The sequence below is a fragment of the Solanum pennellii genome, chromosome 5, assembly GCF_001406875.1.
Source record: "Solanum pennellii chromosome 5, SPENNV200".
In the NCBI taxonomy this organism is placed as follows: Eukaryota; Viridiplantae; Streptophyta; class Magnoliopsida; order Solanales; family Solanaceae; genus Solanum; species Solanum pennellii.
Window position 1 is genome coordinate 499,120 of NC_028641.1, and position 26,400 is coordinate 525,519.

General features: G+C 35.8%; 3 protein-coding genes across 15 annotated transcripts; 2 read left to right on the forward strand and 1 right to left on the reverse strand.

Moving 5' to 3' along the window:
- Positions 1 to 175: 175 nt before the first annotated feature.
- LOC107020775 (deoxynucleoside triphosphate triphosphohydrolase SAMHD1 homolog) lies at positions 176 to 6,790 on the forward strand. Of its 3 annotated transcripts, none has more exons than XM_015221268.2 (19): positions 178 to 355; positions 1,748 to 1,785; positions 1,883 to 1,905; positions 2,783 to 2,889; positions 2,960 to 3,011; positions 3,086 to 3,170; positions 3,624 to 3,714; positions 4,030 to 4,065; positions 4,170 to 4,237; positions 4,322 to 4,384; positions 4,497 to 4,552; positions 4,645 to 4,718; positions 4,831 to 4,923; positions 5,014 to 5,115; positions 5,370 to 5,450; positions 5,532 to 5,620; positions 5,719 to 5,734; positions 6,262 to 6,372; positions 6,520 to 6,771. In XM_015221268.2, the coding sequence occupies exons 1-19, from the start codon at positions 233 to 235 to the stop codon at positions 6,631 to 6,633; spliced, it is 1,422 nt and encodes a 473-aa protein (XP_015076754.1). In that variant the 5' UTR covers positions 178 to 232; the 3' UTR covers positions 6,634 to 6,771. The 3 variants fall into 3 exon arrangements, with proteins under 3 accessions (XP_027773015.1, XP_015076754.1, XP_027773014.1); XM_027917213.1 differs by having other exon boundaries at positions 6,556 to 6,771; XM_027917214.1 differs by lacking the exon at positions 6,262 to 6,372 and having other exon boundaries at positions 176 to 355; positions 6,556 to 6,790.
- A 537-nt stretch (positions 6,791 to 7,327) lies between these two features.
- LOC107020281 (RNA-binding protein 25) lies at positions 7,328 to 12,987 on the reverse strand. Of its 6 annotated transcripts, XM_015220571.2 has the most exons (9): positions 12,425 to 12,563; positions 11,820 to 11,905; positions 11,183 to 11,585; positions 10,800 to 11,053; positions 10,513 to 10,665; positions 9,660 to 10,098; positions 8,905 to 9,549; positions 8,231 to 8,814; positions 7,328 to 7,754 (listed from the first exon to the last, which is right to left on the reverse strand). In XM_015220571.2, the coding sequence occupies exons 3-9, from the start codon at positions 11,196 to 11,198 to the stop codon at positions 7,503 to 7,505; spliced, it is 2,343 nt and encodes a 780-aa protein (XP_015076057.1). In that variant the 5' UTR covers positions 11,199 to 11,585; positions 11,820 to 11,905; positions 12,425 to 12,563; the 3' UTR covers positions 7,328 to 7,502. The 6 variants fall into 6 exon arrangements, with proteins under 6 accessions (XP_015076057.1, XP_027773017.1, XP_015076061.1 ...); XM_027917216.1 differs by having other exon boundaries at positions 10,800 to 11,075; positions 11,183 to 11,905; positions 12,425 to 12,950; XM_015220575.2 differs by lacking the exon at positions 11,183 to 11,585.
- A 1,208-nt stretch (positions 12,988 to 14,195) lies between these two features.
- On the forward strand, positions 14,196 to 26,181 carry LOC107018673 (ubiquitin-like-specific protease 1D). 6 transcript variants are annotated; one of them, XM_015219212.2, is made up of 14 exons: positions 14,196 to 14,732; positions 15,929 to 15,977; positions 16,324 to 16,418; positions 16,554 to 16,810; positions 18,758 to 18,806; positions 19,294 to 19,373; positions 19,467 to 19,499; positions 19,608 to 19,703; positions 21,214 to 21,316; positions 22,444 to 22,541; positions 23,035 to 23,157; positions 23,962 to 24,073; positions 25,230 to 25,337; positions 25,431 to 26,181. In XM_015219212.2, exons 1-14 carry the CDS (start codon positions 14,445 to 14,447, stop codon positions 25,527 to 25,529), a joined length of 1,590 nt encoding a protein of 529 aa, XP_015074698.1. In that variant the 5' UTR covers positions 14,196 to 14,444; the 3' UTR covers positions 25,530 to 26,181. The 6 variants fall into 6 exon arrangements, with proteins under 6 accessions (XP_015074698.1, XP_015074700.1, XP_015074701.1 ...); XM_015219214.2 differs by having other exon boundaries at positions 22,447 to 22,541; XM_015219215.2 differs by having other exon boundaries at positions 16,330 to 16,418.
- Positions 26,182 to 26,400: the final 219 nt, after the last annotated feature.

A 26,400-nucleotide genomic window follows, 5' to 3' on the forward strand; every position in this document is an offset into this window, starting at 1 on the left:
TATTTTTGAGGCAGAAAGTAATTATGTTTAGGTTGTGTTACAACACGCACCTTCATTGCGCGTACAGTAAGAATATTTTATTTTGCGTATCACCGTGACTTGACCACTCACTTCAAATTCCTGTACCTGACGCCTTTCCGTCTCCTCTCTTCATCCTTTTTCCCCTATTAAAAGCAAGTAACAGAGCAGGTAAAGGCGAACTTCTGCTGAACAGTACCTGGAACAGTTACCAATGGGAGATTGTAGCAACAGCAAACTCTTACCAATGTGCGACTCCGGCGAGGCTCCGTTCGACGCACGGCGGTACTCTAAGCTTGTTCATGATAATGTACATGGCAACATTTATCTCGATAAGGTACCGTTTCTTATTCGTTTTTTTTTTGGTTATGCTTTGCATGCTTTGATTCTTATCAGAATCGGAGTTCGTTTTTTTGCTTATGAGAAATTTTGAGTTTATTTCTACTGCTTTTGAGTATGAAATGAAGAGATAAGTTCAGTGATTCGTATTTAGATTTTTCCAGTTTGAGTGTGAAATTTCTGATTCCGTTGTTCTGTTTTGCACGTTTTAATCGTTTAACTCAGTGTTCGTGTTTGCCTTTTTAGCATGATTATATTAACTTCCGCTTCTTTTGTTTTTTGAAATGGTATAGTTTACTTTATTATTTGCATTTCTCTTTCGTGTCCGGTAGTGAGGTTTCGTAACGTATACTTGATTATTTTGCGTGTCGCTGTTCTTATCAAAATCGGAGTTCGTGTTTGTTTTTCAGCACAGTTACTCACTCACTCTTATTTCTGTTCTGCTTTTCTTTTGAATCAAGGAAGTTGATTTGATGGTTTAAAATTATTTTTCCTGTTCGAGTGGTGAAATTCCACCACGTATGGCTTGTAACTCTGCTATAATGCTTTACGTTATTTCTGAACTCGGCGTTCATCTTCGTCTTTTTCAAATTATGTCACGTTTTTTTTTTTGGCTTTTCTAGTGAAGTTCGATTGATAATTTGAAGTGCTTTTCTATTCCTGACCGGAAACCTCATGTAACTTCAGATACAGCATAAAAAATTTAAAAAAGAGATGCGACGTCATGCGGTATGAGAAAAAGGAAAAGTTCAGTGGCTTATACATGTTGGTTGTATGCTATGCGTGTACGCAAATATTTGTGTAGTGGGAATAGTGATGCACTTTCTCTCAATAGTTGCTAGTCAAGTCTATTTGGGCCTATAAAAGGTTTTGACTTCTTTCAAAACCTTCTGTGATTTGTTTACTCTGTAATTTTGTTGACTCTCTTCTTTCAAAGTAGTATAGCATCTATTCATCTGTCTTGAGTTATTTAAGTGTGACACTTTTCGAATTTCGAAAGTTTAATTTTTGAAATAAGATTGTATATATGAAAATTATGTAAGAAGTATATTAAGTATTAATGATTGACGATTCAAAATACTTAAATGATATATGAAAAAATTATGATAAAAAATAAATTTGTTTAAATTTCGAAATCAAAGCACGTAAATTGGGACATATTACTTACTAAGCAGATAGGTAAATTTTCGTAGGCAACACTATTTCCTTCACTAAAGTCATCATTCATTGTTTAACGTTTGATTCTAGTGAAAAAGATTTTTTAAGTCAAAACAGAGTTTATATACGGGCATGTACGATATATGTTTTCTATAATATCAGCACTTTGTGAAGATATCATATTTTCTATATTTATACTGTATTTAACAACAGTTCCTCCCATCGATTGCAGCAAGCTCTGAATTTCATCGACACTGAACAATTTCAGAGGCAAGCTTAATTTGTTTGTAAATTGTTTCTTTTCTGCTCCAGACATTTTTGATTGGCTGGAAATAATTCCAATTGTGTTTTCTTGTGTATGTTACAGGCTTCGTGAATTGAAGCAGCTAGGTACGCATATCCTTTATTTCTTATCAAGTTTCCCTTAATGATCGGTGAATGTGTGTATATGTGAAGCTGTTGATTAGACAAACTTTTTAATGTTTAGGATAATGATTTTAGGGTTACTGGTGAAAATAAATATTCGAGGCTTTGCAAATGTATAGCTAAGGCTTGCAGGATAAATTTGGCTGTGTAATGCCACAAGCACATATTTAGTTTCAGCAGCTGTTGAACAAGTTGCAGGTGGATGTATCTGCTTTTATGTCCTTCCATATTAGAGAAGTCTAGTAATAGTTTTCTGAATAGCTGCACATAGTTCCATTTAACTTTACTCTCATGGCCATTTTATCGGCTTATGATGTGGCCATCTGGACTACTAGCTTGATCCCTGACTTTGTTATTTTATCGTCAACTTGCTCAAAGTTTTGCAACAACATATTCTTCAAAAAAAATAAAAAATTAGAGAGGATAAAACTAAAATGAGAAACAAGATTTCTACATATGGTGCAGGTGATCATTTTCACTTTGAACTCCTTAGGCACCAACAACTAGACTTCATCATATCTTATCTCGGTCATCTATATATGCACATTAATTAATGCTTAAAGCAATCAATTTTGTAGATCATAACTGCAAGTTGTCTTTTCCGTACTAATCTTCTTTTTAGAAAAGGAGTACTGTGAGGAACAAATATACTTTTAATTGAACTGTGGTAGAGCCAGTACACTTGTAAAGGCAGAAACTTTTCTGTTTCTTGGTGTTTCATATCAGATGCAAATAATCTGGATTAGAACTTTTTCAGAAAGTATATGCTCTTTTTCGGTGCTTTGCCAGCATTTGGGATTTAAACTTGTAATATTGACTCAAAACTCAATTTCTGTCCTAGGTCTTGCATACATGGTTTATCCTGGGGCTGTGCACTCTCGGTTTGAGCATTCCCTAGGGGTCTATTGGCTGGCCAGTGACGCTGTACATAGACTTAAGACATATCAAGTAGGACTATATCCTAATATCTTGGCCCTATATTTGATAAAATGTTTTGATAGATGTGCTGTGGTTGTAGGGACAGGAGCTTGGTATTGAATCTTTTGATGTACAGACCGTGAAACTTGCTGGTGAGTCAAACATACCAGCTAAGGTTCATTTTATCAACAGTATCTGTCCATTGTTCTTACTTGAGTTCATCTAGGATTACTACATGATGTGGGTCATGGGCCATTCAGTCACTTGTTTGAGCGTGAATTTCTTCCTCGGGTTCGCGGCGGCATTAAATGGTAATTGTTAATGTAAAAACTCTTTCCTTTTCATCCATCAGAACTGGAGGATTGGATGCTTCCCTTACAGAGAAATTTGGGCTGCTTGGCTCTATAAGTATATTCCTAAAATTCTTGTTGTTATTGGGCATCAATGCATGATTGTGTAGGCTTTTTTCTACCTATCTCTGCCCCTTTCGTCCATTTTAAGTGAAAGTACTCGTTTGTCCTCTTCATCCAAAAATTAGTCCACCACTGAAAGAGTCTGTATGACATTACCATAACAATCACTATTCATGGGTTATATCCTCATTTCCCCAACAGAAATATTTGCAGTATTTGTGGCTTAAAAGAATCCCATCACTAAAATGAAGCTATTTATGTACCTTTCCAAACATTGAGTAACAAATTTTGTTTAAGAATTTCCTTATTTGAGTCTATTTTTCTAATACTTCCTGAATGGAAAAATTTCAGGTCCCATGAGGATATGTCTTTGAAGATGATAGACTACATTGTTGATGAGAATAGCATTGATATTGATTCTGGCACTTTGAAGAAAGTAAAGGTCGTATGAAAATAACTCATGTTATTCATGATGCCTTTTTGCATCCTTAAATCAAACATTCCCTCCCTCTAAAGATGCAATCTCAGCAGACTAGTATTAGTTGCCCTAAGTTTGTCTGTCTGCATAATTTAGTATGCATTTGGAATGTTATTTTCTTGAGCTGTACCTCATGCTTTCAGAATTATATAAATGTAAGATTGAAAACCTTTCACGTTCATTATCATGAGCTTTATTTTCAGTTTGTTCTGGAGCTTTGTTTTAGATTCCTTTGGCTTTCCTCTGAGTGGTATTAAATCTCTACTCTTTTCTACACAGGAAATGATAGTTGCTTCTGAGGCAGGTAAATCAGTGGTAAGCATTTTTAGGGAGGATTTGAGTTGATGTGTTAAGATGTTAAAAAAGCTAAGATCTGACACATACTGAATTCCGTTGCTTCATTACTTACTATTATACAGAGCTCAAAAGAGAAGCAGTTCTTGTATGATATTGTTGCTAATGGACGGAACGGAATAGATGTTGACAAGTAAATTCCCTTTTCCTTACTTTCTTCAGATGCAACTTAAATTATGTGCTTGCAGCTGCATTTGATGAATCAATCTTTTTGCAGATTTGATTACATAGAGCGTGACACCAGAGCTTGTGGTCTTAGGTGCAATTTTCAGTTCCAGAGGCATGATTTTCATACTAAATTTGATCCTTCTTTCTTTTTATTACTGAAAAAATTGTCCCAGAATTGTTACTAACATCGGAAAAGCCAATACTACATTTTTTGTTATTTGCAGGCTAATGGAAACAATGCGTGTTATAGACAATGAAATATGTTACAGGGCAAAGGAATGTTAGTATTCTTGAAGCTATTATTTTACATGAGAACTTAACATCTTCCAGATGTAGGAAAAGTTCTCACTTTGCATTTGATGATTTTGTTAGATCTTACGATCCACAAGCTATTTTCCACTCGTGCTGATTTGCATCGTACAGTCTATACGCATCCAAAAATGAAGGTTCAAAGAATTTCACATACCTTTGTTCCTTGTTTCAAAATGTTTCCACTTTTTACTACTTAAAACTCACTCTGAGCTTGTTTGTCTTCTTTTTCTATCTTATAAATTTTAGGCAATAGAGTTCATGGTCGTGGATGCTTTGATAAAAGCAAATGACCATCTTGAAATTGATTCATACATTGATGAACCAGCAAAGTACTGGATGGTTAGATAATCTATATCATTGATACAAACCAAAATACCATGCCTGTATGAACTTTAAAGCATCAGTTAATTAACAATGTATAATGTGCAGTTAGATGATACAATTGTCAAAACAATTGAAGCTTCTACCCACCAAGATCTAGAGGAATCCAGAAATCTGATTCGTCGAATTCGAAGGAGGGACATATACCAGGTATCCATTATAAAGTCAGATATCCAGAGTTGTAATTCTATAGAAAAACATATACAGCTTCAAGTTGTTTCTATTATATATATATGTTCTAAGCATCTTATTTTACGGAACTGTTCATATTATCTTTTAACATGTACTGAACTCCTATGCTATTCTATTATTCTCGTTCTCTATAAGCTGAATGACATCAATTACCAAGTTGTTTTCAGCAAGGACAAAATGGCTAAAATATTTTTGCATCAATATTCTGGCAGTACTGTAATGAGTTTACTGTGCCCAAGGAGAATCTGGAGCACTTCAAAAATGTAACGGCTCAAGACATAATTTGTTCCCAGGTCCTTCAGATAACTTTAATATCCTCTTTTGTTTACCTGATAGTGATGATCACTCCCTCACAGAGTAATTTTTTTATTCAGAATTCTGATGCTCATTTGAATGAGGAAGATGTTATTGTTACGAATATCAAAATTGATTTGGCTAGTGGAAGGAACAATCCATTGGAAAGGTACTTTTCTTTTCTTCTCGTGTTATTGTTCTGATGATCTCATGCTCGTGTGATGACTAAAGCCTTTTCTTTTCTTCATGTGGTCCATTGTCATGCAGGGTCAGCTTCTTCCAGGTATTATAATTTACTTTGTCCTGTTTACTTTCAAGACACAAAACTAGACAAACATATATTTGTTTTAGGACTAATTGTCTTCTTTGCCAGAAGCTACAAAGATGCAAATTTTGGTTAATTTGGCTAACAAGTGGTAGTGAGAATGCTATTTGACAATTCCACCTATAGTTAGAAATTAACCTTTTAATATAAATGGTACTCTTCATGCTAGTTGTATAATCTCTTTTGCAACTGTCAATTATAGTTGTCTTAGATTCTCCAGTGATTTTGTTCATCTATACTGAACTATTGAAAACACTGATGTGTTTCAGTATAAATGGAAAAGACTGTACAGCATAGAAATTAAATTTCCTTGTGGTTCTCAAACATCGATTAGCTCTGGAAGTTCTTAGCTCTAGTTCTCAAACATCAGTTCAATCTCTCTTCGGCTATAAATGTTGTTAAATGTCAACCTTATATGGCAAATACTTTTTGGGTGCACATGTTTCAATTTTCCGCCGGCTTCTCTAATGTCTTACTGTTTACAGGATTATGATAGTTTTGAGAAATTTCATATAAAGGAAGATTGCGTCAGTCAGTTATTGCCTACTTGTTACCAGGATTTGATCGTTAGAGTTTATGCCAGAGATCCTAAACTGGTCAGTGAGTTGCAACCAAACCGATGGTCCTTTATTCTCCTTTAAACTGCCTGCTTCTCTTTTGCCTCAAGCACACTTCTCTTAGAATTTAAATATATATGTATGAAGATTATATATGCTTTGGTAATTTTGGCAAACGTGTTACAGGTAGATGCTGTTACTAATGCATTTGAGATTTTTCAGACGAAGACTTATGGGAAGAAAACGCAAGTGCATGGAATTTCCGAAAAAAAGAGACGCTTGAAGTACAATGATAATTGAATTCTATATATCCTGCTTCTACGAGCCAGGTGTATATTTTGTATAGATTCTCAGTTTTATTTAGCTATTAAAGAATAGAAAATTCATTTTTTGTGTAAAGCATTTTTCTTTCATAACAAGCATGTTTATTGGTACTAACAAGGAAGTGTTTTTGTAAGTTTCTTCCGAGTTTAATAGGGCACTCGAAAAGTCGAAATAGAGAGACAATTAGGCGAAAGATTATCTCATTTCTATAAAATAAAAAAAAAAGATAATCCTCTATCATCAAAACATGAATCTAAATAAAGAATTTTGAATTTTGTGATATAAAATAAAAAATGCTTTTATAAAAAAATTAGACTAAAAACAAAAGATGCATATGTTAGGTACGGTTACACGATGGAAGATGTTCTTAAATTTGCGTCAATATATCAGTCTTCTCCTCATTCTGAGAAATTGATGTTCCAAAAAATGTCTTCAAAAATTGACACAAATAGAACATCTGAGAAATGAAGATTTAAAATCACGTTAATTCCCATCTAATACTGATGGAAACAGTTAAAAATTCCAAATATAAAAAGAACACTATTAAGGCCTTCACAACAACAACACACCCTGTTGTGATCCCACAAAAATGGGGCCTTTGCTTCTCAAAAATTACCTCCAGTAAACATTGTGGGATATTTCTGATATGTAAGAGAAAACAGCACAAACATGGAAAGCAAAGCAACCTTGAAGCTGGAATGAATTAAGAGAATCACAAGATAACTTTTGACCTAAACTATTTGTCATTTTTATGCTTGAAAGAAAACAATTCTACAATGATTTGATAGAGTAGCAAGAGCATTAATGAATATGCTTTCAAGTTACAGGTGAGAACACAACTGAAATTAGGATTTGGGCCTTAAAGCCAGACCTGTCTCAACTTTCTTGATTTCAAATATAAGCATCCTCCACATCTTCAGAACAAACATTTCAGCTTCTTCATCTAATATACTTTGGAGCCTCTCCAGCATCTCAGTTGCCTTGACATGTTCTTGAGTGCTGGAGACGATGTAGTCTACCAGCGTCGGCTCCTCCTCACCAAGAAAATCAGTGATCTTCTTACTGATCCACGGTCTCATCCTTTCATGTAATGCATTCTGTGAAAAGCAAAGCAGATATAAACTATAAACATTCACAGCTCCAATAAACCAACAATAGAAGGCCCGAAACTCATTCATCAGTTGTGTTTCTTGTAAAAACAATTTAAAAGGAACCATCATGTTGCTCTTACTATTACTGCGCTCAAAGGAAATGTGTGATTGGAAAGAAAGATCGGCTATATCGGGGGCAAAACCTATATCAAATGTTTGGCTGACATTAGGCTAAAAATCAACCACAGTAGTAATAAAAGCCCTCCAAATCCTAGAAACTTAGTGGGTATGCTATCTCTCACATCTCATCCCACTCTGCTTTATGTTAATTGCAGGAACACATCAATATGAAAATGCATAGCTGTGTTCGCTAGAAGTTGCAAGTACCAGATAGCATATAACTCTAAGAATAAAACATATAAATTAATGAAACCATCTCATGTACTAAAGCAAGAGAATGAAACTGACAGATCATTTCTCACCTTGTCATAAGTAGCCCAGTTTATCTCATAAGAGAACAACTCATCTTTGGTCTTTGGAATCATGTCAATCAATTGTTTTGCATCTAAAAGCTTCTGATTATCAGGTGTCTTAACCTTATCAGGTCTAGTTTCCCGAACTCTGCCATGATCAAGGTTTCTACCGTCATCCCTGGTTCGGTTAGTCTCCTCGTCATGCCTGTCCCGATCCCTCTGGCTGGATCTGTCATGAGTTCTTCTGTGTCTCTCCTTCTCTATATCAGGCCTCTCTTCTTTAGCATTGACATTTGAAATTCGCTTAGCAAATTCTGCAGCCGTAGTCGGCGATGCTACAGAGATGGAAGGTTGGACCATATGTTCGTCAGCTGAGTAGTCAATTGGAACCAATGGCCTCATTTTCTTTTCTTTTTGAGTATCCTCATCCTCATCCGCATTGAAGAAAGAAGGGACAGCAGCTCTTTTTCCTGACCCTGAGAGGCCAAATTCTAACCTTTTTGTAGGGGCATTGCTATTATGCCTCATGTCTGATATTGCAGTAGCTGCACGCACGGATTCTTCATCAGTCCCATTTTGTGCAACTCCTTCACCTGTTATTTTTCAACATCAAATGCCAAATAAAAAGATAAGAGCAGAATCCATAGTAATAAATCTTAAGAAGAATAAACTAAAATAGTTACCCTGGCTTAAATTAAAATGAGCTGTCTCGATATTCTTATCTTGGCTATCAAGATTGTTTTCCTCATATGAAATAACTTTTTCACGTCCATTGGCTAGATGACCAGAAAGGATTTTCAATGCCTCCTCCTGTTCTTTTTTCTGATGTTCCTCGTCTGCTCTTCTCTTAGCCTCAGCAATCTCTTCTTCTTCTTTAGACCTGTCGGCCAAGTCATCTTCCTTCTCTCTCTGCCGTCTTTTCCTCTCCTCGTCACTAGTCCTGTGTTTTCTTTTTCTATAACCATCTTCACATTCACGTTCTTGTTCCACTATATCCCATTTCCGTTCCTGAGCCCTTTCTTTCTCCCTTTCTCTCTCTCTTTTTCGCCAATGTTCCCTCTCCCTTTCTCTTGTTTCCCACTCTTTTTCACGGGCCTTGTACCTACGGTCATCTTCGCGGGTCTTGTACTCTCTCTCCTTCTCTCTCTTGGCTCGTTCTTGTTCACGTTCTCTCTCATACCTTTCGAGTTCCCTTTCCTTTTCCCTCTTCAAATCCCTCTCCCTATCCCTGCTTCTCCTATCATGCCTACGATGGTCCGGTGAGCTAATCTCGGCCTTGTCATGCTCACTTGAAGTTTTACTTTCGTTGACATCATCATTTTTTTCTTCTGCAGTGTTTCCAAAATCATAATCAAACTGTCAGTAAAGCATCAACAAAAGAAAAATATCCGAAACAAATAAAGGAAAGATAGGCTTCCTATTGGTCCAAGAAACTAACCATTTTTTGCTGTATCTCTACCTGGTTCTCCATCTTTGAGGTCTTCCGTATATGAGTTATCAGAACCATCTTTAGGTGCTTGTGGAGGTGGAGGTGGAGGTGGTAATGGTTTATTCTTCAGCCTTTCCTCGATCATATCCTTGAGCTTCTCCAAGGCCTCTTTGTCAGCTTGCCTATCTTCGTCAGTGACCAGACCAAAGTTAGCAGCATCAAGATTTTCTTTGTTCCCTTTATCACCACTATCTTGCTTTGATTCTTCTGTACTAGACTCAGGAGGTTCAGCGGTCGTCTTTGGATTTTCATTTGTCTCCCCACCTAATGCACTTTCTTCTTCTTTCTCAGTGCCTTCACTTTCAGATTCTTTGGGTTTCTTTGAGTTCTCTGCTTTCTTTTCAACATACCGTTCAAGGAAATCGCGAGTTGCTTGATTGACATTTAACTGCAATGATACCAAGTCTAACTAAGTTTAATAGTTGAAATTCACTACCCTTTAGTAAGTTGGGGATGTAACATGACTTGAAGGAGAGCACCTATAACATGATTTGGTCGAAATATGCATGCAGACAGAACAAAATGTTCATATTTCAAAACACTGGGGGAAGATACTGTAAATATTTAGTAGACAGATGAGCTGCACAGTCACACATTATCAGATGGAAAAATAAGGTATCATAATTAATTTTATCACTGAGATCTTCATGCTGCACAATAATAGTCCTAAAATATGCAGACATAAATGAGAACAAAATTTATTTATTTTGGACAGTTGGCCGTGTGTATTTTCCAGATAAGAAAAAAATTTGAGTGGGTGGGTGGGGATCGAGAGAGAAAGGAGGAAAAGACAGGATCATACCATTAGCTCCTGCCCATCGATGTTTAATTTGTTGAGCAATCTTAATGCACGGAGAACCCCCTCAGCAGACTCAAACTCACAAAACCCAAAACCTTTCAGTGATCCATTAGTCGGATCTTGAGCACGCTTCCAACTCCTAACAGGCCCGCAGAGCTTTGCAAACATTACAGCAGAAAGGTCAGTTAAATTTAGAGCTTTGGAACACAAACAAGTGAGCAACACAAAGAATTAAGTTCCACCCTTCAAAAAATAATTGGAGAAATTGCTGAAATGTTAGATTCACTCACCTGCAAAAGAGAAAGCATAAACTCATTTTCTGCAGTGGACGATATCTTGCCAACATAAACTGTTGTTTGTGGTTTCTCTGTTTGAGTAATGCTTGGGATGGCAGCTGGCCTGGCAACAGGAGGAATGATTGGAGGACGCATCATAGGGATTGGAGGGCGCATCAAGGGAGGAATAATGCCAACTGCACCAAGTGGGCGTGGAGGAAAAACTGGTCGAGCCATCTGTGTGTACGGTGATGCATAACGCGGAATTCCTGCATAAATGGACAAAGGAGTCTAGGAATATTTATTAGGCCAAGCTTACAAAGCAGAGACAAGTCTACCACTCAACACCTACGTCTCATTCACAAAAGAAAACTGTAAGGCTGAACAAATGTTATTACCAAACATAACAAGCATTATGAGATGGCACCATAGGCATGAGAACACTCACGAGCTGAACAGATAACCTGAAGGATCAAGATAATAACGTCTATTTCATAAATCACTAACATGTGAATAGGGCTTACCTTATGCATCCACTTGCAAAGAAATCTGATCTAACTGTCCAAATTCCAAGAATGATTTGCAAGGTTTGAATACATTAAGATGAGACTTCCAGCGTCTCATCATCAGTAATGCAATTGATAGCATGATAAAGTATTTTAAGACAATCTTTCCACATGTCAAACATTAACATCATCATGTACAGCAGAAAAATAGCCGGAAGGACAACACAAGCAGGTAAAATGAAAAGATTGTGATACCTTGGTGTATAGGCTACTTGCATTCAGTTGTTAACAAGGTCTGCTGCCAGCATTTCAAGAATCAAGATCCCAACAAAGGGGTAGTACCCTTACTACTAAAAGTAAATCTACTGTAGTACACGCATATTCAGACATTACATAACATAGAAAATTATATGTCCATGGTGAGAAAGATCCACTTTTGGTACTTCACAGAAAATAGATGTGTTCGAAAGCAAATGACCTTGTAATGATAAATGAAAATAAAAACAAAAACAAGCAAACGTGCTCATACCAAAAAAGCAGTTGGAGTACTCAGTAGTCTCTAATGAACAGCAATATGAAGCCTTCCCACCTTTCTCACCGAAACCATTCAAGAAACTGTAGGAGAAAACATCCCGTCATCGTTACCCCTTATCCATTTTTAATACAATTCTATGGCAAACTCCTCTCATCCATAATATTCCCCTCCCAATATCAACACAATAAAGCAACAAGACAGAAGTACGCTAGCCATTGATACTCTAATTATATCTATAACGTATATACTATTAAGTAATGCGAGGTTCAAATGGTAATCAGAAATAAGAGTTCAGTGATTCTTCTAGAGCCTTAACAAGCATACTTATGTATAACATTTTGTAGTGGTTCAGTCTCAACAGAATATTTTCTAAATAATAAACTTTGTCAAAGCTATTATTAAGATCCCAGTACTGCAGCAGATAGAGCTGACGATCCACAAATCTGAAGTAACTATCCTAAGAGATTAATCGACAAAGACTTCGCCTTTTGATATCACAACAACACAAGTGTATAATACACTGCACAATCTATCATTTCAGCTATCAATTGCTAAATACCCAAGTTGTCAGTACATATAAGAAAGAAACAAAAACCCACCGGGATGAATCATGGCGCCCTGTGGAGCAGGTTGAGGCATAGCATGGTAACCATTAGGCATAGGAGCGTATGGTCTCACCATCTGTCCAGGCATAGCATAAGGCGGCATAATTTGCGGCGCCGAACCCATCTGGACAGCTCCAGCACCAGCTGTAGGTGCTGGAATCATCGACGGCGGCACAGAATTCACTCCGGGAGGCTGAACAGAAGGATTCGGAAAATTCAATGTTTGCTGCTGCAAGTTAGGGTTAGGAAGAGGCGAGAACATAGGAGCTACACCAACACCAGGTAGTGGTGCTGGTGGCGTCGCCGGACGAAACGACGGAGGTGTGCCGGAGTAAGGCTGGATCAACGGCGGAGGTGGTGGCAGAGGTGAAGATAACGACGGTGCCGGAGATGGATCTGATTGTGAGGTTTTGTTATCAGATTCTGTCAGTGGTTGTGAATTTGCGACGGCGGAATTTTCCGGCGAAGGAGCTGAATCCGCCATGGATGTGGAAATTGGTAGCCGAAGATTGTGGGTTTGAGAGTGAGCCCTAGAATTACTGAAGAAAGTATTGATTGTATGAATATGTCTTATATATATTTTATAGATTTTATAATTTTCGATAAAATATCTCGTTCTAATGTCTCATTTGTTTGTATTTAATGGAGCTATAAATCTTAACCATTCACGTTCAGTAATTAAGTACATTTGATTGTTAGCTGTGAATCAATAAATCTATTTATTTTTGTTTAAAAAATCTCTTAATGGGTTTGAAAAATTATAAACGATGTATAAAAGACACTTAGCTTTCAGCGTTACTTTTTCTCTTATAACGAAAAACTTTCTTTCTCTCCTTTCTCAATCAAACACCAATTTCTTCCCTTTTGAACTAGTAATTTTCATAATCCTTCCAAGAATTTTTTTTATATTATTACTTTTCTTGTTTTAATGTTCGAGAACACTAGCTCTAATGATATTTTTGATGTATTGTTGATTATCAAGATTTTTGAATGAGAAATAGTACTTCAAATCACGATTAAAAACAACTATTATGTATAAACATTTGAAATGTCATTTGAAGTCTATCAATTTGTGTTAGTCGAATCTTGTTTATGATTATGAAAACACCATTTTGTAAATGAGCGAAAAAAATTCCTACTTTCATTCTCTCAATCGTACAATAAAGCTATCTTTTAAAATATATATCCAGATTAATATGTTGATCCAATTCATTCAATTGTGCCTAATCTTCAAGGTGTTGAAAACAACAACGTTCAGAATACCTATCAATGTTGTTTTCTTTGGTGTGATTAGAGACTTAATAAAGCTTAAGAAGAGTTCTTTAATGCGTTAATCGTATTTGATTTGAAAAGATACAATGATCATGGTTTAGACCTAATTAGAAATTCAAAAATATAATTTACTTACGAATTACATCTATGTTTTTGAGACGAGAGAAATGAGCGGAACTAGGAAATAGAAGTAAGAGGTGAGAGGCAAGAGTGAGAGAAATTGTATAAATATTATATTCTTTGTATTATAAATATACAATTAATTCGTATCAAATTGAATACAACTATATAAAAAAATATTATATCTAGCTATATATTACAAGGAAAAATGCGAACAAAATTGAAAAAAGAAAATACATACTGTATTCATCGTATCACAAATATATTTGATACATAATACCAAATATAATTAATATAATATACAAATATATTTGATACAAATATAATTATTTATAGGGTATACTTTAAAATTATATGAATAACTCAGCCCATTTTAATCCGTCCAAATATACAATAAAACAGCCCATTTGCCACCTTTAGCTTCATCTTTGTTCATCATCGATTCCCCAATGCAGTGTTTTGGGGTAGGTTACGGTCTAGCATTCTTGGTTTAGCAGCAGCATCGATGTTATAGCTCTCTTTTACCCTCAGAGTCGAAGCTTTTCCTTTCGTCTTGCTCTCTTTCGGATTGGAATTTTCGTTTTTGATCTCTCGATGTTGCTGTAGTTGAATGAAATTCTAAATGGCACGGTTAGTTATTGATTGGGGTACGCTAATAGACGACAAGCCTCCGGCCGAGTTGGTGGTCGCTACTAAAGCAACTCCGATGATTAGCATAGACGACGGGGAAGAGCAAAATGACGAGTTTTCAAACCTAAGGATTGATGAACTGACTGAAAAAATTAACAGGTTCAAAAGTTTGTTGAGCAGCAAAGGCCCTAGATTAGTCGACGGGGGCGAGAAACTGAAAACAACAATAAAAAAGTACGAGGCTGAATTTGAGAGGAGAAAACTGCTTAACTCCGATAAGGTGAGGTTCTTAATTAAATTTCGAGCAAAATGGATGTAGAGTATTCATCTGTCGAGTTCAATTAGTTATTTACTGTAATTTAGTTGTTATTGTAGTAGTATTGTTGCTTGAACATCTGTGGATTTTGTATAATTCAGAAGAATTTTGAAACCCTATAAGGGTGCTGCTGAGTCTGTAGTGCATACAGAACGCTAAATGGATTTTCGGAATTTATTAACATTCTCTAAAAAAGTTACTGGTAATGATCTCGTACTGAAATCATTAAATTTAACCCTCAATAATTTATTGTGCATTATACAAAGTATTTGAAATATAGGAAAGAAATACCATTGAAATATGAACTAATTTCTAAATCAACTTTTGCTTGAGAACTAGTGCAAAAATGTTTTGGTAAATATATTCGATTCATGTATTGACTCCACCTTGTGGAATTTCGAGGAAGGCAATGAATAACTATTAACTTAAGTAATAGCCTATTTGGCGAAGCTTCTAGGAGCATAAGGTGTTTATTTTCTTAAAAAGGTGCTTAATTTGAAGTGGAGTTAATTCCTCAAAAGGTCACTCTAGTTTAGGAAATTGTCTACCGAAATTACTTTTTCTTTAGTTTAGGACAATAAAATCACTGAAGAATTCCTTTGTTCCTCAAGTATAAGCGCTACCGGTTTGGCCATTTAGGCACCATAAATGTTACCAGCATCCCATATTTTATTAAATGTTTTCTTTATTTGGTTTGTTTGATCAAGACCCATTTAATTAAAAAAAATTTCCTGCAGTAAGCTATTTAACCTGGTTGTGGGCTATGTTGAACCACATTTTCATAGCAAATGTGGGGTTTATGTTACTCTGGTATGGATTGATAAGCGAAATCTGCATATTAGTATCTCACAACTATATGGCAGCATTTTAGAATTGCACAATTAGTGTCATCATTTGAGAAAGGCTTTCAAGACACTTGTGAAAATTCACATGAATTGAAAATACTTTTTTTCCCAATGATTTTTGTGGTTTTGATGCATAATCATAATGATGCTGTCAACCATGACAATTGTAGATAATACTTCATAAATGAATGCATAACCGTAGAAATGGCACAAAATCCATATTTGGAAAGTGTGTTTCCTTGAACAAGCATTTGTCCTTCCCTCTTTGATTGGTTTATGTAATTGAACATTATTTTCTTACACTATTTTTGACAGGGAACAGATGGATGTGCCTTATTGGGGAGGCATCACTCTAGTTCTATTGGTAAGTCTTTTTTTCTCTGTGTGTGGAGGGTAGGGGGTGACTGTTAATCTTTTCATTTATCCCAAAAAAAAGGAAAACGTTAAGCTTTTCTGTTGTCACAAGTTCTTCTACCAACTAAAGGATGTTCATTACTTGGGAAAACATAAATATATAAACGAGTTTCTAGCACTCCAAGTGTAGTCACTGTTCACCTTGGAGATCTTTAGTGCTGATTTTACCCACTGTTCACTCTTGGTTTATGTACAACGTATATGTGCAGCTACATGGAAGTTAGATGAGTAAAAGATTTGAGTTTCTATACAAAATATTGTATGAAAGGAAACTAATGGTGGAGAAAATTTTGTAGGTGCAGCTAATGACCTAGGGCAGCGGTCTGCACAATCAGCACCACGCTCGCAATCTGCTTTTGCTGTGTGCTTTTCGAAAAAGCTAGAAGAAAAAGTATATTTTTCCTTAAAAAATAAGATTCTGATGAAAATAGTTAATGTTGTTTTGCACTTACTGCAATCCAAGATAAAAACCCATATATATATATATATATATATATATCTAATGTTGCTTTTACTTGTTGATTAGCAGGCTAACTCTAAGGCACCCAATGGTTTCCAAAATGATTTACATGCTTTGAATACGTGTGGCCGCAAAAGGATATTAACCAAAAAGTTTTCTCCAAGAAGAAGATGTAAGACAGAATTGTCTTCACGAGAAGTACCTTTTAAGTCCCCTCTATATATAGATGATCGAGAATTTTATGCTAATGGAAAGACGAGAGATATTTCTACTTCTTCTCCTCGTTATTCTGAAGAAAGTTTCTCTAGCCGTGTCAGGAAAGAGTATGTGAAATTCTTGTCTCCATTGTTATTTTACTTAACTTCACAGAATGTTTTATTCTATGTTACTTATTGTTGTTGTTTTCTTGATACTGCTGGAGTATGTAGCCATTGCTGTTATTTTCTTGATTACTATTGCAGCTAAAAGTGTTAACTATAATTGGTGTGCATTTTACCATAAAAAAAGGATATTTCTAAGATGAAATTTTTTAGATACACACTGAACAACCAAGGCTTCTTTTATAATGAAGTGCATTAGTCTCTTTAAAATTTATGGTCAAGGAACAAGGGAAGCAACAAAATATCATTCAATTAACCTTGTCTCTTTGATCCCAACCATTTTTGTGCTTATATTCTTCAATCAGTCAATCTTTCTGCACAATGCTCCTTTTAGTTCCAAGATTGACTTTTGGAACGTGCTCCTACTTCAAAGATATTACTCGGGAATTAGAGTTGAAACGTCAAAGGGCCAAAATTTTGAGAGTTTGGTTTGTTCTGTTTGTTTTCATGTCCAAGACAAAGGTGCATTATATATTATAGGGAGTGTTGTAGTAATGTGATTGTGAATGGCACCCAAGGGTGTGGCCTAGTGGTCAATGAAGTAGTTGAGAGCCATGAGGTCTTCAAGTGCGATTCCTAGCAAAGTCAAAAAACACTAGGTAATTCTTCCCATTTGTCCCAGTCTTGGTGGATAAATTACCTGCTATTGGTATGAGGTGACATATCACGTGGAATTAGTCGAGGTGCGCAAAAGTTGGCCTGAATGGCACAGTTATAAGCAAATAATTTTAAAAAAATGTGATTGTAAATGGGGTAACAGTTCGTGGCATTGGGAACGCTTTATCGCTTAGGTACATAAAATTGTTTCCTTTTCTTGCTGACGAGTAGGAAATTTTATAAAAACAGCAGCTCTAAGAAAGTGCTGAAATATATATACAAGTGAACGAAAACCCAAATAAAATCCCATTCTAATCTTTTAGGGATTCTAAGACGTTAAATATTGATTCTTCTTCATTTAATCCAAAAGAAGACATAAAAGCTTACACTTGGACTTGATTTGCTGGATAGCATGCTTTATCTTCAAACATATGGCATTTCGTTGTACGTTATCCCAAAAAAACATATGGCATCTCTTTCCTTCTATACAGTCCACCAAATATATGCAAGTATGGTATTCCACCATAACTTTAGTTTTCTATTTCTTTTCCTTAGAGAGCAACAATTGGGTTTTGGTTTTAGGGTACACCCATCTAAGAGCCTGACCTTGTTTTAGAAAGATTTGCCAAAGTTGGCCAGTCACATCAGAATGAACATAAAGCTGAGTTTCCCTTTCAGATTCCATATCTGTAGCTGTGACTTAAAAAATAGAGGATAAGGTAATGAGAATCTGGAGCGTTTTCAGTTTCCAATTGAAAACATCTGGAGCGTTTGATTGGTGAAGATGTGTATAATCCCTTCCCCAAAATTGAACTAAAATCTGGATCAGAAGGAGGATCTTCACCACATTATTATGGTCCTTATTGAATTTTTAACCATCTGCTATGGGATGATGTGTAGTTTTGTTGATGACATTTTCGCGATCCAGTTGTTTTTTTCTTCTTCTTCTTCTTCTTCTTCTCCTTGTTTCCCTTTTCTCCCTCAAACACAACTTTTCCTGCGAAAAAACACTGAAAATCCTTTTGTTTTTTGATCTAAAATAGCACTTATTTACCCAATACTTGCCTTTGTGACTTTGTTTGTGTAAAAAGTAGGAAGATTGCATCGTTATATGTTCAGCCTAATGTAAATCCATCTACATGCAAATGAGCCATGAATTTGAGTTGTACTGTCCATTCATTTGCTTCAGCTGCCTGCCTTTAGTTTAACTTGCATCCTGTTGCTGGATATTTGTTATGAAATTAAGGAATGAAAGAAATATATGTTTGGTTATGGATTTCTCTATTTTGTCAGGTGGAAACCTTCTCAAGCCCATTCTGTCTGTACTTTGAGGCATGCAAATGTAAGGTTTCTCTCATATCTCTCTCCTTCTTTCCTTTCTTACATGGATTTTTCATTGAATAGAAAATTTGAGGGCTTTTTTGTTCCTTTGTTTGGACTAGGGTTTAACATCAGTGCTAGGTTTGACCAATGAGTCAAGTGTGTACTGATGACAATGGCTACTTTTTCTATGTCAGAAGAAACAACCATCACCACTGCCTCTTTTATTTTCTCTTTTTGTCTGTGGGGATAGATAGTAGCATTGGTTACATGTGGATTGATTAGCTTATTAGAACTTCGTCCAAATATCTCCTACTTGGTTCTATTTTCAGTACTCATTGTAGATATTCTAGGATTCCAGCTGAGCTTTATGAATTATTGTTGCTTCCCCCTTTATTATGTGTAATTTCTATCCTAGTTATGGATCACACATATAGAGGTTAAAAGTGTACCACTCTTGTATTTTGTCCTAATCCTAGGTCTGATTATGAGATTCTCTATTTCCTTAGGATGAGGCTGTTGTTCTACTGGATGAGGAGGAACCTGATGTTGTTGAACCAAGACAGCAAGCACATCATATGGTCGAGAGGTACTGAAATGATGTATTTATCTTTTCATCTGAAACATAGGCACCTAATTTTGGTTCTGGTGGCAATTATTGACTCCTTTGTACCTCTTTCAGCACAAAGGCAACCAAGATATACTTTCCTTCAAGGTTTGTCCTGAATGAGAACATTTTTGTCAACATGTTACATATAGGAACCAGGCACCGTCTTTCTTTGTTATTGATTGTGCTTTATGTTCCATCGTTTACATTAATTAGGGATGATCCTGAAGCAGTCGAAATCTATTACTCAGATATGGAATCTCTTGCTCCTGAAGCATATCTGTCGTCTACTATAATGAATTTCTATATTCGGTAAGTGAAAGATATTCTGATCCAGTAGTTACGGAATTGATTAGAAATTATATTTCTTGCGTTGAAGTAAGCACATCTAGCTGTCAGTCACAAAATACCGAAAAAAAACTATTTTTAAGGTGTTTATTCAAGTGCTTCGTGCTTCTTCAGTCTCGGCTATATCTACACATATATAAAACACGAACCTTAGCTGGTGTAAAGGACCAGCTAAGGTTATGCAGAGTTTCCATACAGGAAACAGAACATAATAATCTTACACATAACAAACTTTACTTCTGATATAATTTGTGTTATATCACATACTTCTGCATTTCCTGGTCCTCCCTAGATATTTGGATCAGATGCGTTTGCCACTCATGCCTGTGAACTTGTTCTACAAACTAAGGAGTTGTTTGGTTGACCCCCTAAGAAAAAATAGTCCTGTCATAAAGTTTGCGATTCTGCATTTATTTTATCCCTGCATAACTAATTCAATGTTTTGTTTCCTGTATGGAAACTCTCCATAACCAATGTAGTCCATGGTTTGTTCATCTATGCAGTGCTAATACTGGCACAACTTATGTGGCAATATATTTACTTATTCATATGTGGTAAAACGTGAAAGAAGAGTACAAATATTAGCAATACAACCCTTAGTCAGAAGGCAATCCATGTGGAATGATTTGTAATATTATATAACCATATTTTCATTATTACAGCTCAACAATTCCTGTATTTTTTTTTACTGCTGCATTATAATCCATGCATAACTAGTCCTTGAATGAAACAACCCCGAAGAGTACCTACTAAACAATAATAGGTGACAAGCTTACCTTGTAGCTGCTGCTTTTAGATTGGGTCCTCTGTCTGACTTTATTGAATTAAACTTTATTTATGGCATTAAACTGTTTATAACTTTTTTAAATACATGGAACTTGATCAGATCTATTATTATCATTGTTTCAGTTTTCAGTCTATAAGATCATTTTAATATCACGCAAGTGGCTAAATTTTAAATTATGTTCTCTTGGAACTTTTTAATCCCCGGTCCTATTCACGTATGCAACATTTTGAAAATTTGATCAATGCCAATTTTCTGTGGACAGAGAATGACAATGTTTTCATTCTAGTGATTAAACACTATTAATTGCACATGAATTTAAAAATGTTTATGAATTCTTCCTACTAGTGATGTTTGTGGCTTCACCTTGACTACCTATGTTTATTCAGTTGGTTGGAGTCGTGAAATATTCACTCAGATAATATCCGCATTATTGACGTTTCAATGACCATGTCAGCTTGGTACTTGTCAAAAAGTTGATCATGGTAGCTTGATATCTTTGGATTGTGAAAGTTGAACCTTTTTGCCTATGTGATATACTGTTAGAGTTTGTGTAAGGATATGGCTCTGTTTTAGTAACCTAAGTTAGACATTGGTGCTTTTTCTAAGTCATCCTAGCAGAGGATAGAGATAGCTTGACAATCACATTTTCAATCTGGTAAAACCTAATTGCCTTCTCCTCTTGCATAGGCACCTCCAGCAGAGAAAATCTCCCGCAGATGGAGAAAGGTGTGATTATCACTTCTTTAATACATATTTTTACAGCAAGCTCAAAGAGGCTGTTTTCAGCAAGGTATTCATTCTTATCTGCAAATTATTTACTTTGAACTTAACTAGCTGGTTTGTGAATCTTGGTAGAACCTATAGAAATAGAAGAAACTGAAAGAACTTGGTCTCAATAATGGTTTTTAATTGGGGGACAGATATGGAGTTGTATTTTCATCTGCTTTATTTGTAAAACTAGTTTTAGTGTATGTGCGTTGCACATGAATTCTGCATTTATTAATAAGAAAGTGTATATAATCAATAATTACATGTAAATATCAATTGATGTCAATGTAGACACAGCACTCATCTAATGAAAAAACAAATATTATATTGATGCAAAAATTGAATTCAAAGTAGTGGAGTATTTCTTGAACTTGCAAAGACAAAGACTTCCGGTGAGTTTGTTATATAGTATTTCTAATAATAGATATTTTATTGCATACAATAAACATATGCTTGAAGCACTCTAGAATGCGATTGCGCGTGTATTTCTATTTTTTGGTAACTATCCATGTATTAATCACCAAGAACATTCTTTACGAAATTATAGGAAACTGGGGAATAAACCTGTACAGTGCTATGTAAATACATCAAAAAGTGTAGCTAGTAAGCAGCTGATTTATCCCAAGAGGGGCTCCGACATATGACACATAGGCTACCTCCATCACTGAATCTTTTCTCAAAATTTCTCAAGTTTCTCTCCATTCAAATAGCATATACCACTTCAGAAACAAACAGCTTGAACGCCACTGCCTTCTGAGTTCTCCCCTTAGCATAGCCAATGCCCCAATTCTGATATTGTTCCCCAATTGTCACAGTGGAAAATTCCTCTTTGTATTCAACTAGGACCTTATTCCAGATATGTTTGGTGAAGGGGCATTCCACAAACAAGTGCTCTTAAGTCTCATGACTGATGACACTGTTCCCTTTATCATCTTCAATCATCAAATTGGTGCATCTACAGGTTTACATAGGATTTGACTATATCAGCTTAAGGGACCTCTTATTTTTCGTTAATGCATGTTATTTGCACTCTTTGTTGGATGCAACCATTTTTATTTAGCACATCCATCTTAACTTCTATATTTCTATCTTACATCTATCTAATAATAGGTAAATCTGAATAGTTTTTGATTTCTTAATTTTCAACAGCAGAATGAGAAGGAAGCTTTATTTGTCAAATTAAGACGGTGGTGGAAGGGTGTGAATATATTTGAGAAAGCGTATATATTTCTTCCCATACATGAAAGGTAAGTTTTCTAGGTTGATTTTGCTACTTCCTTGATTCATTAGATTCAGTATTGGTCCGTTGAGCTTTTATTTTGGCCTTTTTGCAGTTTATCAATTTATAAAACTAAATTATTTTGGTCAGACTATGTTTGTCGATATGGATCATATGTTGGGACGTATTTATTTTTTACTGTTTGTGTTTCTCTAAGTTGGAAACAACCTCTCTACCTGCTTGAGGTTAGGGGTAAGGTCTGGGTACACTCTACATCTCTAAACCATAATTGGATTGCACTCTTACTGGTGTGTTGTTGCATTTCTCTAAGTAACTAAGCAGATCAGAGTATTTATTTAACAGTCCGCGGTTTGTCCACCCCCCCCTCCCCCCTCCCCCCCCTCCTCTCCTTCCCCCTCTCGACCATTTGGACTCGTCTACAGTAGGTATTTTTTCTTTTACACTTATGTTTCCTTGAGCTTTCTGTTCATGCCCTTATGTTGGTTCTTTCTCCTCTGCAGTCATCACTGGAGCTTGGTGATAATTTGCATACCAGATAAAGAAGATCAATTGGGCCCAATCATTCTTCACTTGGATTCATTGAGGCTCCACAGCAGCAGCTCTCTTTTTGGTACTATGGAAAAGTAAGATTACCTCTCATTGGCTGTTAAATGGTCATGGATGCGTGCTACATGAGTTATTACTTAATTATTACTATTGTTTTGTTAGGAACCATAGTTATTGGGGTGTGTGTATGGGCAAATTTTAAAGAAAACCAAGATAAAATGATACTAGTGGTTTCAAGATCAAACTTACCCATCTGTAATGAAAGCCATTGTTTTAGTTTTAATAACGTCTGGCAGTTGGTGTGTGCCCTTAGTTCTCCACGTTTTGTACACCACATATATATGGGGAGGTTTTCCAACATTACAAATTATTATTTATAGGTATGTTTGGTATGGAGGAAAATGTTTCCGATTTCTTATGTTTGATGGTCGAAATATTTTACAAAATATTTTCTCTAGGAAAATAAGCCTCTTAAAATGGGGAAAAATGACTTTCCTAATGGAAGTAGGGAAAATAAGTACCATAAGTAACTTCTAAATTCATTGTCTCCTTCCCACCCGCCTAACGTCCCCAACCCTCCATCTCCTTGAGCATTCCACCCCCGCACCCCCATTCCCCACCCCGTCCCACCCTCATGATGTTTTGCTAGCTTACATATTAATACTCCACCAAACAGTAGAAAATAAGCAAGAAACTCACTTGTTTTCCAAGAAAATATTCTGTGGAAAGATATCCACCCTTTATGAAAAAATATCCTCAACTTCTTGTATAAAATGATCATGTGTATAAGTCTAATATGACCCATGGAATATCATTTCTGAAATGGAAAGCTTCTTCACGTGTGAGTTTCATTTTCATTCAAAGTTTTAATTTTCAACCAGATTTTTGATAGAAGAATGGAAATTCTTGAGACAAGGAGTAGTGGCAGATTATCCTTTTGCTGACAAAATATGGGAAAATCTTCCACAAAGAATCGACGATTACATTATTCCGGTATTCCTCAATTAATATCTTGTCTCTTAGTTTTAAGCATTCTTGTGAAATTTTTTATGCTTGTATGTGTAGTCTTTAACTTGTAAGGTAATGGATTGAATTGGCATCAATGTGGGATGTGAATATTCCCTAATTAAATTTTGCTTTCAGAAAATATGGGAAAATCTTCCACAGAGAATTGATGATAACTGATAAGAGTATAATAGTAATTCCTCGCCTCTTTCAATTTTTAAGCATTCTTGTGAGATGTTTCTTGCTTGTATATATGTAGTCAATAACTTACAAGGTAATGAAATTGGTTCGGCATCATGTGGGATGTGAGTTTGTTCTTTGGTTGAATTCTGTTTTCCGATTCATTGCATTATGGGTGTTCAGCTGCAGAGCTGGATATCATCTCTAAGAAATCTCTATGTTTCATAAAATGATTCGTTTGTTCTGTATTTTCCAGAGCTTCAGCAATGAGTATATTCGACTCGAACTTATCATATTCTCCCACATTGCACTTAAAAGCACTATGTTATCAATCTAGTTGGTAGAGTAAACTTATTCAACAACACCTAATGCATACCCCATTTTAAAGCAGTAATGTTTAGAAAAGAGTGGTTTCTACAAATTGTAAGTGGGTTGTATTTCATCGGAATGATCTGTAGTTTTACGTGTTTAGGTTGTCTTAGGGACTAGCTAAAGTTTCTGCTCGATTAGCTCAGATAAATATTTGTTTTCTTTTTTCCTATAACCATGGCGTTCGGGCCAGCTTGTGCGGACTTGATTAATTCCCAGGATACATGCTACCCTCTCATAGCCGGGTAAATCTCTACCAAGGCTTGGATAGATAGGAAAGAAATCACCTATAGTTTGCCTCTAGGATTTGAACATGAGACTTCATGGTTATTTTTTAGATCTCTGTTTGTCTGCATTCCCCCTTTCCCCCCTTCTCTTTTTGGTTGTCTCAAAGGGGATCCTGAATCCATCTTCAGATACACACTCTCTGATATCTTCTGAACACATACAAGGTCAAAGGGAGGAGAGTAGGAAATATTGGTTCAGTTCATCAAATTCTTCCTAAGAACTTTCTGCAGTAGAAATAAAGCAAACTTGTAAATGCTTAATTATCATTCCTTCATGGTGACCTCCTTCTGCTGCACTTCTATTACAGGTCCCACAACAAGGAAATGATTATGATTGTGGACTCTTTGTGCTATTCTTTATGGAACGATTCATTGCTGTAGTTCATGAAAGACTTAAAAAGAAGGATCTGACAATGGTATTAATTCCTTTCCCTATATAGAATCTTCCATCTTTTCGGATCTGATAATGCATCAATTTCTTTGTTAGTGATGTATTGATCCATTTTCAGTTCGGAAGAAAGTGGTTTAAACCTGAAGAAGCATCTCGTATGAGGCGGATAATTCGCGACATACTTGAGGAAAAATTCAAGAATCCAAGGGACAAATAGTGTTTCTTGGTCACCTTTTTTTGCAACAACATACCCAGATAACCCCGAAGTGTTTCTTGGTCACCTTTTTTTGCAACAACACACCCAGATAATACCAAAGTGTTTCTTGGTCACCTACCATCCATCCGTAAATAACTGCTGCTCTGTTGACAATCAATCCTTTAAGCAGATCAGGCATCAATGGAGCAACTGCTTATTACCAGCATTCCTGATGTTGGGACAATAGTAGATATTGTAGTTACTCATATACCCTAGAAATTTACATGAGATTCTAGAATCTCAATATACTCTGCCTAGGAAGGTTTCTCTCGAAATGTAGGAAGATTGACAGATAACCTCGTGGGGAACTTCCGTTGGTTGGAGAAGTTCATATCGACCATTTTCTTTCAAAAGCAAAAGCTGGACCAAGTACATTTGGCATGGTAATAAAACTTGGGTGGTCTCTGCAGATCAACATCTTTTGGTCTTTCCCTTCCATTATTAGTACTGCCTGAGTTCAAAAAACTCATACCTTTCATGTAAATGTTTTCTTTACAATGAGATGAAAAAGATCATTGCTGTATGTGCTTCTTGATGCAACATAGTCTCGTTTTTGTATATACTTGTGCAAAGTTGTAACCCATTTTAAAAAAAAAATCTAAATTAAAAGCCACTACATATATCCCTTTGATCCGCATCTACGGTATCTTTAAGTTTAGTCTTTGGTACGCAGAGATGGAATCAACAAAGATATCTTATGGGATGGTAACCTAACATGTTTTGTACTATAGTCTGAATTTTTGGTGATTTAGAATTTTGATGTTAAGCTCAAATTTATCGTGGACGTCCGTTAAGACGTTAGCTATGGAGCAAGTTGGCTCTAACGGCTAAA

Coding starts and splice junctions, on each gene's coding strand:
- LOC107020775 (XM_015221268.2), top strand. CDS start 233: ATGGGAGATTGTAGCAACAGCAAACTCTTACCAATGTGCGACTCCGGC. Junction 3,171..3,623: donor GTTCGCGGCGGCATTAAATG/GTAATTGTTAAT, acceptor GAAAAATTTCAG/GTCCCATGAGGATATGTCTT. Junction 6,373..6,519: donor ATGCCAGAGATCCTAAACTG/GTCAGTGAGTTG, acceptor AACGTGTTACAG/GTAGATGCTGTTACTAATGC.
- LOC107018673 (XM_015219212.2), top strand. CDS start 14,445: ATGGCACGGTTAGTTATTGATTGGGGTACGCTAATAGACGACAAGCCT. Junction 14,733..15,928: donor AACTGCTTAACTCCGATAAG/GTGAGGTTCTTA, acceptor TATTTTTGACAG/GGAACAGATGGATGTGCCTT. Junction 23,158..23,961: donor CTTTTTGGTACTATGGAAAA/GTAAGATTACCT, acceptor ATTTTCAACCAG/ATTTTTGATAGAAGAATGGA.
- LOC107020281 (XM_015220569.2), bottom strand. CDS start 12,914: ATGGCGGATTCAGCTCCTTCGCCGGAAAATTCCGCCGTCGCAAATTCA. Junction 11,054..12,424: donor GGGCGCCATGATTCATCCCG/GTGGGTTTTTGT, acceptor CCATTTATGCAG/GAATTCCGCGTTATGCATCA. Junction 9,550..9,659: donor TAGAGATACAGCAAAAAATG/GTTAGTTTCTTG, acceptor GAAACACTGCAG/AAGAAAAAAATGATGATGTC.